The sequence below is a fragment of the Helobdella robusta genome, assembly GCF_000326865.2.
Source record: "Helobdella robusta unplaced genomic scaffold HELROscaffold_18, whole genome shotgun sequence".
NCBI classification, from domain to species: Eukaryota; Metazoa; Annelida; class Clitellata; order Rhynchobdellida; family Glossiphoniidae; genus Helobdella; species Helobdella robusta.
Window position 1 is genome coordinate 305,972 of NW_008703981.1, and position 14,429 is coordinate 320,400.

The 14,429-nt window shown below is 34.5% G+C and overlaps 1 protein-coding gene across 1 annotated transcript; it reads left to right on the top strand.

The window, feature by feature from the left end:
• Window positions 1-2,966: 2,966 nt before the first annotated feature.
• On the top strand, window positions 2,967-13,551 carry HELRODRAFT_191065 (hypothetical protein; the record flags this gene model as incomplete). The annotated part of the gene is made up of 9 exons (XM_009016248.1): window positions 2,967-3,063; window positions 4,306-4,646; window positions 6,919-7,063; window positions 8,140-8,378; window positions 10,347-10,435; window positions 10,857-10,987; window positions 11,369-11,402; window positions 12,240-12,462; window positions 12,694-13,551. The coding sequence occupies 9 exons, from the start codon at window positions 2,967-2,969 to the stop codon at window positions 13,549-13,551; spliced, it is 2,157 nt and encodes a 718-aa protein (XP_009014496.1).
• Between the last annotated feature and the right edge of the window lie 878 nt (window positions 13,552-14,429).

Sequence of the window (14,429 nt, forward strand, 5' to 3'; positions counted from 1 at the left end):
GTGGGGTATTGTGTGGAAAGAAATGGTCAGTGAAGATGAAAGGGAGGGTATATAAAGCATGTGTGAGAGCAGCGATGATATATGGTGGTGAAACTTGGGTGTTGAGGAGAGAGGAGGACAGTGTACTGCAGAGGGCTGAAAGAGCTATGGTGAGGATGATGTGTGGGGTTAAAGTGAAGGATGGGAGGAGTAGTACAGAGCTGATGTCAATGATGGGACTGAATGAGGACATTGTGACATTGATAAGGAGATCGAGATTGCGGTGGTATGGACATGTGTTGAGAAGGGATGAAAGGGTCGGGATTAGGCGAGCGTTGGAGTTCGAGGTTGAAGGAGTGGTAGGAAGGGGTCGTCCGCGATTGGGATGGAGAGAGCAGGTGGAGAAGGACAGGGTGAAAGCGGGGTTGCGTGATACTGAGGCGAGTGACAGATGTGGGTGGAGTCGAGGGGTATTTCGGTTTCATCATAGGTAGCCAAACGGCAAGCCCCGATCTCGGGGAAAATGCCGTCTAAACGTGTGTTGTTGTTGTTGTTGTATTACCATTACCATTATTATGACTACCAATTTTATTAACACTATTACCATTATAGTTACTTTTACTGGTATTGCTCCTGTCGTCATCATCATGATCTGATTCCAATTTTTTCTTTCTTCCTTTATGAGATTTATCAATATTAGATGGTTTTTTCTTTAAATATGTCATGCAGTAGTTTGTTGGATCTTTTATGAGATTGCATTGGGTTTCTTTATTTACCATCGCTTTTTTTGTAATTACTTGGGAATATAATGGTTTTTTCTGCTGATATATCTGATTTCTCGCCTGGATATATGATACATTATTTTCAGCTTTTGTCTTTAATATTTCTTTTTCCAATTTGAATTTTGAACATTCTTTAGAAAAGGTTTCATGGTTACGTCCACAGTGGTAACATTTTGGGGTATTTTGACATGGGATTTCCCATGTGTGCTTATGTCCTACAATTCCACACCTTGAGCAAATAACATCTTTACTCTTGCAAATCTTATGGTGGTGACCGTATTTTTGACATTTTGTACATCGTGTTGGAGAGGGTATAAACTTCTCAATTTTGATTGATTGATAACAAACTTTTAAATCTTCTGGAAGTTGGGGACTATTGAATGTTAGAATGAAGGTGTTTGTGTTAATTTTCTGATTATTTTTGGTTATTTTTATGTTGTAAATATCTATCACACCTTGATTTTTTAATTCTTCCTTTATTTCACTTTCAGAGCAGTATTTAAAAATTGTTGTTCTGATAACTCCTTCACTTATATTCAAAGATTTGTGTGGATAATATTTAACTTTTTCATTCAAGATAGAATTGATTTTTAATAATTTATCTCGTTGAGTTTCTTCTTTTAACTTAATCAAGATTCTGTTTGGTTGAATTTTAATGAAATTCAATTCTCCTAGAGTGGTTTGGAAGAATTTACAGATTTTGAAAATTGACATTTTTCGGAAGTCGTGGTCATTATCCAGTGTTAGCGGTTCAATGATAAAAAACATTGGTCTGTCCATCTTCGGTGGTGATGATATCATAGTTGGCGACGTAACCACCCTGGCCCTTTTGTAGCGTGGCGCCAGCCTGACTGGCCCACCAGTACCTTTGGTGCTTCCGTGCAAGTATGCAAGTTATAATATTAATAAAAGAAAATAAAAAAATAAAATTTTGAAAATTTGTTAATTAAGGAAAAATTAAATTAAGAAATTCGGAGCTAGAGGAAAACAACTGAACCATATATCGCTCAACCCAAGAATCTATGAATGAATGAATGAATTCAAATGTAAATCATTTATTCGTTTATCTATTCGTTCATTCATTTTAAGTTTATTTCTTTTTATAATTCAATCAATCATTCATTCACTCATTCATCCACTCATTCATTCACTCATTTACACTTATCCATTGATTCAGCCATAATGAACACAATGGCACTTTGTCTCATAGGAGCTTATCGATCCAAATAATGTTGTTTTTTGTTAGCTTTAAATTATATTTCAATTACTTTTTATCAGACGACCTATCAATTAATTGCTTCCTTTACTTCTTTCCATGCACGAACGTCAATGCATTCAGTGTGTTTCTGTGTGTGTGTGTGTGTGTGTGTGTGTGTGTGTGTGTATGTCTGTGTGACTGTATGTGTGTGTTTGTGTCTTTATGTGTATCTTTGTGGCTCTGTGTTTGTCTCTTCATCTGTTTGTACGTATTTTTCTGTCGTTTTTCGTCCCTTTATGCGTGATTTGTTTTCTCGCTTTATTTTATTCACATGAGTGATTTTGCTTTTTTTTCGTTTGCAATTTAAAATTTCTCCCCTCGTTGCGATGTTGTTTTTCTACCCTCCTAGCAGCTCAATTCAATCTTTGTACGTTCATCTTTTTCTCCATTACTTTTTCTCCATTCTCCATTTTTATCAAGTAAACAATTTTGGATTTACATATATACAACTTTTGTTGTTGTGGTTGTTGTTGTTGTTGTTGTTGTGGTTGTTGTTGTGGTTGTTAAAAGTGGAAGTAGTGGTAGAAGAGTCATAACAGCTGCATTTTTTTAGATAACATTAAGCGCAGTAAGAGTTGTATCGGTAGTAGTAGGTAGCAGTAGTAATGGTAGTAAGTAGCCGTTGTAGTAAGTAGCGATAGTAACTGTAGAAGCGGCATTAGAAGGTGTTGCCCGTCTGGCTTGCAATGATAAGGCACTTGATAAAATGCTATTGAATTTTCAAATTGATTACAATTTTTTCCATTTTCGTTTTAAAAAAATTATTGCCTCCTTCAACATTTTGTTTCAATTTCTCGTTCTGTGATATGCAACACCACATCACATGCACACTTGCCTTGCGTTCACGTCTGCACACGTTCCCATGCTGAAGATGACGATGACGATGACGACGATGATGACGATTAAGACTGGATAAAGGCAATTTAACTTTGGAAAATTTCTCACAGATGTTAAACCCAATGTTTCAGTCGAGACCTCCAGTTCGGTGCCAGCAGCACCAACTTCATCCAAATTCATCGGATCACCACTTCTGTTTAGCTAAAGGTTTGTGTTTTTAGATAGTTTTTAATAATGTTTTTGTTAAATATAACAACAACACACGTTTAGACGACATTTGGCTACCTATGATGAAACCGAAATACTCCTCGACGCCATAAATATAAATATATTGTTAAATATAAACGCTTCACTTATTTAAAGTTATGGTCGAGTTTTAAATTATTTCTTGAGTTCGTAAACGATGATCTTTATTAGAAGAAATTAGAAAAAAATTTGCCAAAAAAAAGTTGAACTGTTGTCTAAGATTTTTTAACAGAATATGATCGCGGGTTTAATTTAATACATTTATCATCATTGCTATTGTTTTTCGTATTATTATTAACATGGTTGTTATCACAATTTTTGTTCTTAGCTGACAATAAATTTGAAATGCTAAGTTAAGTATTGAAAACACCATGAGAAAAATATCTATGTTTTTATTTGGCTGATATGATATTACCATGATATGGTATGATATGATATGATATGGTATGGTATGATATGATATGATATGATATGATATGATATGATAGGATACGACACGACACGATACGATACGATATGATATGATATGATATGATATGTTTTACCAAATGAAATATAGTTTTTCAGCAAGTCCGTCTTAGCTTAGCTCGATGCTGCTTATTGCTCCCTCTTAAAATCTTTCACTACTTCAACTTAGACATGGTTTTAGAATTTTTACAAATTAACTATGCTTGTAAGTTTTTGGCTTCTTAGTTATTTTTCTTACCAATTTTCTTGTTACTATTGTTCATGTATTATTATTTAATGAACAATTGAACTATTCACCTTTGTGTTAATCATATCAAGACAATAGCAAAAGCTAAAAGTGTACGGTTTCATGTACTGTGTCTGTCAATATATATTAGCCACTTGTTTGATAATAATTAATTTGGATTTAGAATTTAATTTTAAACTGTTAATTAGTTTTCCATAGAATATGATTGGCAAATTTTGACAAATCTTTCGTGTTTGTTTTTTAAAGTTATATTATGATAAACTTCTCTGCCGAACTCGTATAAAAGATAATTCTAATAAATATCATTCATTTAATTTTTAAAATATTCTTCGTTGCATTACATTCGGAGGTTAGTTTGTTCTTGATAAACTGTGAGGTTGAACCTGGTAACAGTGCAGCCAGCGCAGAGCTCTTAACCAAGTATCATTTTATCATTTATGTGTGTGTGAAATTCACTGCTAGTTTTTTGGAAATTTTCAAACATTCAGGAGTTGGCACTGGAGATGTTGGAGGAATGTCGTCAGCCTCCTCATGCATACAACGCCACTCGGTTCCGTGCTTCGCCAATGGACTGCCGACGAACTCTCACTTAGCGGCCTCTCTCAACGACAACTCTTCCTCATCGTCAACATCTCTCTCGTTTTTCAAAAACGGCAATGTGGCTAGTAATAAGAACAGCAATAATAATTTCAATAACAATAATAGTACTAGTAATGTGAGTGACGTATTTCGGTATCCACATCTTCCCAGCCGTCCTCATCCATACACCGATAACTCGGCCAACACTTCTGGGACAATTACACCTATGAATGATAATTCTGAGAAGTTAGTACACATGCATAATGGTGATGATGATGACCATTATGATGGTGATGATGATGACCATTATGATGGTGATGATGATGATGAAGACGATGATGCTGATGACGATTGGGACCAATAAGATCACGGCTACGATAATGATTGCGATCAAAGATGACGATGATGACGACGATGATGAGGAGGAGAAAGATGAATAAGAGAGTTATTAGTTGGAGTGTTTAGGAAACTGGTACAAGTAAATGATGTGTATTTCATTGAAATTTGAGATGGGATGGGTTTGAACTATAATCAATGTGTTACATCTCCATCATTCATCCTATGTGGAAGGTTAAATGGTCTTTGTAAGGAAGAAGCTGATTTTGAAGTTACACACTTATTATTGTTTAGTATTATTGTTATTATTATTCATTGTATATTTTTGTTATTGTTTTTAATGTTCTTACTGAAGAGAATAGATTATTTAACATATTGTATTTTAATTAAATTTTAATACAAACTCTTTAACAAATGAACTCTGGCATTGTCGTCCTCATCATTGTCATCGTTATCGTCGTCTTCACTATTAACTTGATGTCATCATCATGTTGAACATCAAAGGATTAACATTATTTTCATCAGTTTCACTCATCATCTTAAAATTATTGCCATCACGGCCATATTCATTCAATATTATTTCATCAGATTTTTTATCATCATTTTTCGTAATTTTCCTCTTCACTTTTATCATATTGTTATTACCAGCATCATCGTTGTTTCTCCATCATCAATCTTTCCTCAGTTTCTTCATTGCGAACCTTCATGATCGTCTTCATCACTGACTCATTCATTGTCTTTCGTAAGGCCAAGAATTAATGGGACCGCTAATACTTTGTGCTAATACTTTTTCATATAAGTCATAGGTTTAGCTCTACATACATAGCCTACCTTTCCTTTACGCTATATTTGATATATGTGTGTGTGTGTGTGCGTGTATATAAGTGTGTGTGTGTGTGTGCTTAGTGTGTACTCACATCTACACATCTTTGAAATAGGAATTCGTTCTAAAACAAAGGAGAAACATCAAAAGGTAGCACTTATATAAAGACCCATCCACGCTTCTGCTTGTTCGTGTTTGTGTGCGCGAGTGTGTAGCTTAAAACTCCCGCCAGTAACGCTAATAAAAAAAGTATATGTACGTATATATATGTACGTAAAAAGGCGCTCCTGCACGTTTGGCGACACGCTCATGTGCTCATGTCTGCAGCGATGTCTTTTGAAATGATTTATTGGTTGCATGATGCCACTATAACGCGGAGCAACATAGCTAATAAAACTTCGTCTAACGTTGTTTATTTTTGCGTTACTGATGTTTGCGCGTTATTCATTATTGTTATTTTTTGCGGTTGTTGCAGTCGTTGCTGTCACTGGATTTTTTCTCTATTTATTATATATGCTACTGTAAGTATGTAATTATTTTGTCATTGTGGTTTGGGGTTATTATAAATGTCATGCAATTTTTCAGCATAGTGGTTATAATTGTTTGTTGCTCCGCTCGTTATTTAGAAACTGTTTCCAGGTTATAATGCTGTTAACGTTGCTCATATATTTGCTCGCTTTTCGTTTTATTGTTTTTTTATTTGGATTTTTGGATGAGTTTTCATAGGCAACTCATCTTCCTTTTTTCAATTTTCGTTATTCTTTATTGTTCTTTATCTTATAAGATCTTTCGTAAAAATGTGCGTGTGCGTGCGTGTGCGTGTATACGTCTATTGAGAAAGATAAAGTATATACTGGATACTTTCATAGCTGCTCTATTTTTATTGTTAAAATCATAAAATTTCTCTTTTCGAAGTCATATATTTATTTTTATTCGTGTGTGTTTCTATCTTTACTTGAATTTTATATTAAATTCATTTTCTCTAATTTTGAAGAAAAAACTTTCTCCATATAAAATCTACGATTCGATTGCTTTCTTTCGGAGGGAGCAATGCTTTCCTTTTTGAAAACTGTCGCATTTTATGTATCACGTGGTTGTATAGGAGAACATCGTGATGGTTGTGACGATGGAGAAGCTGATGATTAAAATGACCTAAATAAACATCCATCCCTTCCAACTCGTGGTGATAAAACGAAAGCAAATCTTTGTCACTGTATTGCCATTTTATTTTATTGATAACAAACATAATTATTATAGAAAGAAATGTAATAATTATATTACAAAATAATTAACTGTTATTCTGTTTATAAAATAATTTAGTTAAAAATAATTACGTTTAAAATGCGTCGTCCCTAATAGGTTGAAGTTAAGAAGAGTGGAAGAGCAGCTGGCCTGTCTGGCTGCGTTCGTCCAAACAATCACCAACAATCAAATGTTGACCAGTTTTCCTCAACTGAATTCTTCCGTTTCGCTTTGCAACAACATCAACAACGACAACAACTGTAATGGTTTGTTTTATACACTATTGTATGAATTCTACTGAATTCTTGGCGTTAATCAATCTAAAGTTTGTATTTTCAATTTTTATTACTAGAATTTTCTGGAAATTGTTAAATTTCTTGAGAGTATAACTATTTACCAGATTCATCCTGCATTTGGTAATAATTCTAGAAAATTCTAGTAAGAAAAATTGAAAATACAAACTTTAAATTGGTTAATGCTTTACAATTGGGTAGAATTTATACAATATTGTTTACATTATGGTATCCTTCCAACATAGCATTTATGTATAAATGTTTTATTATGCGTAAAAAATTACAACGTTTAAGATCTATTTGAAGCGTCATTTTAATGCAAAATATTATGCATGCCTGTTATGTTGGATAGGTGCTATTTGAGGAAATGTGACGTTAACTCACTCCCAAGTGTCAATATCATTGATTTCTCATCTCATAGTCATCCCCTAGATGCTCCATACTTTGTTTTATTGCTTCCTAGATATCTTCCAGTTTTTTGTTTGTTTGTCTCTATGTGTTTGTCGTTTGTTTATTGTCTGTCTGTCTATCTGTCTGTCCGTCCGTTCGTCTACCTGTCTGTTTGATGTGTTTTTTATGCGTACTTGTATGTGAATGTGTTTACGTGTGTGTTCTTTTTCTAAATGAGTACTTCTTATTTGTATTTTCACGTGTGTTTTTGTTTCTATTAATGTTGCATTTGAGTGTTTAACTGTTTTATCACACCTTAGTTTCTTCTATTTTCTTTCTTTAACAAACATCTTTCCTGAATGTGTACATTCATGTATTTAGTGTGTTTCATTTCTCATCTACATCTTGTTCATTTATTTCTTTGCCTATCTATCTACATTTCATTTTATTTCCTATACACAGCTTGATAGCGCAAAATTTATTTCTGCAAATAAATATCAGATAGTAAGTTAAATGAGATAGCAAGATTAATGATGATAATGTATTTATTTTCATCCTTTCAATTTTTCATTGTTACTTTAATGTGGATGATTTTTATAAAATTTTTGTGTTTTCAAAAATAAATGACTCTCAATTCACCACCACCCCACCGTACCAAGGTTCGACCGACAGGCCACCGGTCACATCCATCGCGACGACACCTACCACCACCAACAACATCATATCAATAAGAACTACCTCATCGAGCTCACTGAGAACCATCAACCCCTCCAAGATATCTTGCCTAAGTAGGCGTGTCAGAGAGCTGAGGAAGGATTTGAACCAGCTTCGGGAGCTACAGACCTCCTTCATGAAGAACATCAAATATTCCCTACAGCAGGTCATCAATAGATGCAGGGTTAGTCTCAAAGTTCAAAGTCAATGTGATTTGTCTGAAAGGTTGAAGGTCACGTGCGTGTGCGTGTAATGAGATTTTATGGCGTTCTTACGCTTGCTCCGTGTGTAGCGTTTTTGTGCGTACATGCTTGGTTATATATATATATATATATATATATATATATATATATATGTGTGTGTGTGTGTGTGTGTGTGTGTGTGTGTGTGTGTGTGTGTGTGTGTGTGGTATATGTGTGTGTGTGAATGACATACATAAATCATATAAATGCATACGTATCTCAATTGATAAGGGTAGGTGTACGCATACCTACACGACCATTTTCAGTTTTTTTAATTTCTATTTCCACGTCATGGAAAGAAAGAAGGAAAGCAAGGTTATACAATGGCATTCGTCGTTATTTCCAGCACCATTTAAAGACAACAGCAAGGTCTTAGGATAATTTATAATGCTAATATTAAACAACAACATCATTTTTATAGCTAGCAACGATCATCATTTTAGCTGTATATTTTGAACTTCATAATATGTCTGTCACATTTTTTTAATATGAAATACCATGTGTGCGTGTTGTGTAATTTGAATAATTAAAATGATTAAATATTTAAAATTCATGAATATGGAATGAAGGGAAAGTAGACATTGATTTATATCTATGTACTTGCACTTTTGATGGGCTGCTTGCTTATTTGCACACGCGCGTGCACACACACACATACAAACAAACACACATACACACACACATACAAACAAACACACACACATATACACACCTTTTCATACTTTTTATTTCAATGTGTTTTATTATTTTTTCATGTTTCTATCTGCTCTCTCTGTAGTCTTTTGTATTGTGTGTATGTGTATGTACTTTTTGTTGCTATTTGGTTGTATGTGTTGTATGTAAACCATTTTTAACATATTTGAAGCTTTGTTTGCATGCATGTTTGCCTAAATTTGTGTTTGATTATGGTTGTTTCTCTTTTTGTTTTTGTGCCTTCGTGCAAATGTTTATGTGTGTTTAATTATTTTTATTTGTGTATTTCTTTAATTTAATGTGCAACTTGATGTTCACACAGATGTTAATGGATTTTTGATTTGATGATGCTTATTAATGTCCGTGATGATGACGACGACGACGATGATGATAATAACGGTACGCTATGTATAATAGTTGTTTACATAGGCTGTCGATGATGATATATGCTGCTTGAATGAGATTTCATTTATATCTGAATGATGATGACGACAACATGGCATTATGATCTCTATGGTATATGACATATGATGATAAAGGTGATAATTATCTTACCTATAACGGATGACCGTCATGACTGATGATGATGGTGACGATGATCGTGATGGTGTATGCTGGCTGACTAGGACGACGATGATTATGACGATGATGATGTACGTTTATGTGATTGATGTCTGTTGCTGTGTGTGATTTCAATGCATCCTGCCTGGCCTACATAATTTCCGCGTTTAAAAAATTGGGTTCATTATTTATGATGAATAATGTCATCTCTTCATTTTAAATGTGTGGGCTCTTGATGAGCCTGTTGATGTGTTTGATGATGTTTCATGTTGGTGTTGTTGATGTTGTTATTGATGCTATTCTTGATGATGTTGTTGGTGTTATTGATGATGTTGATGTTGTAATGCTGTTATTCACGGCAATTGACAATGATATTTAATACATAAACCAGAAATCGTAATCGAACCTGTCAAAATTTTAACATAGGCCATCCATCATTCACATTGTTTTTTTTATTTAACTTTCACATCAGCATACATTGGTACATAAATAATATACATATATTATATTTATCTACATACATATGTACATATGTATGTAGATAAATATACATGTGTATACATATGTATACCGACATACATATATACAAACACACAGACAAACAGAAACACATACATGCAAACACACATAAACACAAAAAACACACGTTACTTCAGAGCTCTTCAACCGGGTGCTTCATATTGACCAACAACAACAGTAGCAGCAAATGTCTAGATTACTCAAGTGTTGGTTTGTGGCTGCAGAAGTACAAACAAGAATCTATTCAGACAATCAATGTGTTGAGGTTGGTTTGTGATTGGTCGATTGATCGGGCAGCTGATTGGCTAGTTGGTGGATTGAAGGATTTTATTGGTCGGTTGATTGTGTGGTTTGATTGGTTGGTAGGTGAATGAAAGTATTAGTTGGTCGGTTTTGTAGTTTATTGGTTGGTTGGTGGTTGAGATTTATGGTTGGTCAGTACTATAGTTGATGACAGGCCAGAAGAATTTAGTTAATTAATATTATGTCTGATAGATGGGTTGAAGTTTACGATCAGCTGATTATTATTCATTTCCACGTGTATTAGTGATGGAATGGTTGCTGCCTTACTCAGAGTGTGATGTTAACAACTACATCACGTACGCACGCACAGACATGTCATGTTTTTAAATTTTTTGATTGTTCAGGGACTTGGACTGCCTTGTAGGGGAGATTCGACTCGACGTTGTCAGTCGGCGATGCCGTGTTAACGTCAGCGAAGTTGAAGAGCTGGCCATCTGGCTGAGCCAGCTGAGCAGATCACTCGCCAAATTGAAAAGTTGGTTGACTGCATGCATCTTTACAGCATTTTTAAAACTCATGAAAATTTTGACATTTCATTTTTGACATTAATTTAATGAGCTTTAATTTTCAATTTTACTAGCACTAAAAACCTGTTCCGTTACTATTGAAAAAATTTTAGTTGAAAATTTTATTCTCCATTCATTTTCTTTCAACAAAGTCGTCCAGTATTTTTATATTATATATTTTCTTCTTAAAAACGTTCCTTTTTTCGAATGAAATCACATAACATCATCCATTCCCATTCAGTTTTTCATTTCTTAATAAAATTTTTTTCTATCACATATTCATTCTTTTCTAGAAAATTTTTTTCAATAACTAAAAAGTAAAATTTATTTTATTTAATTTTTTATTTCAGATGAACTGCCCGTCTTAGCAGAAGAATCGAAGAGGTTGATGTCGGATGAGATGGAGATGATTGGCGTCGATGAAAAGTTAGTTGATTGATTGATTGATTGACTGAATTGTTGGTTGGTTGGTTGGCTAGTTGGTTGATTGATTGGCTGGATTGTTGGTTCGCTAGATATTTGGTTGGTTGGTTGATTAATTTATTCACTAGCTGGCTGGTTGGTTGTTGTTTAATAGCTGTATGTTTGCCTGATTTTTTGTATCAAATTAATTGAAATGAGCGTGTGTTATTGAACCTAGATTCGTGTTAGAGGAACCTTCTAGATTAGAGAAAGGTTTGAAACAGACGAAAAAGTTACTTGGAACGCTTCTTACCCTTAAAAAGTATTCCCATATGCTTGTTTATCGTTGTCACTCTTTTCATCTTCATCATCGTCGTCGTCATCTCGTCATCTTTATCATCGACGTCATCGTCTCGTCATTTTCATCATTGTAGTCGTCATCTCGTCATCTTCATCATCGTCGTCATCTTCTCGTCATCTTCATCATCGTCATATTCTTCTTCTTCCTCATCATCCTCATCATCTCATTAATTCTCTAATTTTAAGTTTAAAATTGATGGTTTTTTTTTGTTGATTGAGTTTGTTCAAAAATGTTTTGGCATAAAAGAGCTTTATATAATTAGCACTTTTACCTTCATTATCTTCGCCATCATACTTAATCGTCGTTTTCTTCATCACCATTACCGCCATTTTTTAACGTCATCATTCTTTTCCTCGAGACCTGTCATCACACATTCACTATCTTCATCACCCTTATCCTCATCATCCTATTCTCTTCATCTTCAATTTCATCATCCCATCATCTTCCTCTGCATCCAGATTGGCATCTATCCAAGACAAAAGACGTCCACTCTCTCCGAAGACCTTCACCTTCTCATCGTCACATCAACTACCATCGTCATCATCACCGACGTCGTCATTATCGTCGTCATCGTCTCCATTGGATGGTAAACTACTGCAACTGCAGACGATTAAACAGTCCGTGTTAACAGCCATCAGGTCCTTACAGCCAGATCACGAATACAGAGCTGTGAAAGTTGAGGTTAGTGTGGATTTTTTTTCACGGTTCTCTCCTCAATATTTTTCCGAGGTATCCACACACGGCGGGAATCTCTTTGCATTTGAACCCAGCCACTGCTACAGCATTGCCAAGCACATTAACCATCATACAATCGCGCCATCAATGTTGATGTTGTTGTTCGTGTCGTCATAATATTTGTTCATTCATTCATTCATTCATTTTTTCATTCATCCAATCAATGACATATTGAAGGAATCGACGAGAGCGAGAGAGCGAAGGAAGCGAATGACGGGCAGACTGGAGAAGTTAAAATTCGAAAAGTCCCTCCAGATTACCAAACAACTGTTGCACGTTACTGACAACGAGAAGATCAACACGGCTCGTGCCAGAAATTTGTTGGTCCTCATGTTTCAGCAACAGCAACAACAACAGCTGCAACAACAACAAGATCAACAGCTGCAGCAGCACCAACAACAACAACAGAACAAGCTTCAACAAGAATTTTGTGATACAACAACCTCCTATCCAGATCAACTGTTTCAACAACAACCACAATCAGATCAACAACTCCAACAACACCACCTCCAACAACAACAACGAGTAACATCTGAGAACAGTAATAATAATGAAAGCATAATGAGCCGACCTGTTCAGCAAAATCAACAATTCCAACAACCACCACAATTATTACCGCAACTACCGCCACAGCTACCGCTACCATCACAACTACCTCCGCCCCCATCACAACTACAGCTGCAGCAACTTCAACGACAACATCGACAAAAACCACAACGACAGCAGCAACAACAACCACAACAAAAACAACAACATATGATATCCAAATCCAATTGCAATAGTAACATTAATAATAATATCAATACTGAAAACATAATAAGCAGACCTGTTCATCAACAACAACCGCAACAACCACAAAGACAGTTACTGCAGCGACCACTTCAGCAACAGCCGTCAACGTCTAACTGCAATAACATTAACAGCGAGAGTATATTGAGCCGACCTGTTCAACAAGTAAAAAGTGCCCCAAGGGTAAAGAATCATGTCAAGTTCAAACTCGATGGCAACAAATGTGAGGAAACTGAAATTAACTGATTAATTAATTAACCAATTAATCGATTAATTAGTTGATCGATTAATTGATTAATTAATTAACCAATTATATATATATAAAATATTTAAATAAGAACGCACTTAAAGCCCGATAGAATTTATGCTTCGTAATGTCCACGTATCTTTCTGTAAAATTTTATGACATTCTCCGGACAGAAACAAAATAATAAATAGGTCTTACACACATAATATAACCATCTTTACATTAATGTAATATTTCGACATGCATATTTACATAACATTAACTTACAGTGCATTCTTTGTGCATTACAATGCATTACAGAATGCACAAACTTTTAACTAACTAATTATTAATAATTAATAATATTTACTCTATTTCTCCTTTCATTCGCTAGCCTTTTATTCATAATTATTATTATGATAAATGCATTTATATATGTGCGTATGTGCGTGCGTGCGTGTGCGTGTGCGTGCGTGCGTGTGTGTGTATGTGTGTGTGTGTATGTGTGCGTGTGTGTGTGTGGTGTGTTGGTTTATTTATTATTCATTCATAATTTCCCATATAATTGAATACTTATACACGTAGTGCGTTCACCGATACCAAACATCTATCAACTCGTAATCATCACTTGCTATTGATTGCTATCTTTGTTTTGACAACAATAATGATAATAATTTACTAGATCTCATAATATCAATCAATCATAATATAATTATTTCATCGTCGTCATTATAATTATTATTTGTTATTATTATTGTTATTATTATTTTTGGCTGTTGTTATTTTAATTATCATTATTATTGTTATATTGTGTATTCTTATTTTGTTGTACGCGCTTATGATACAACTGCATGTACAAACGATACAATGCAATACAATGATACTTGTCTATTTGTTT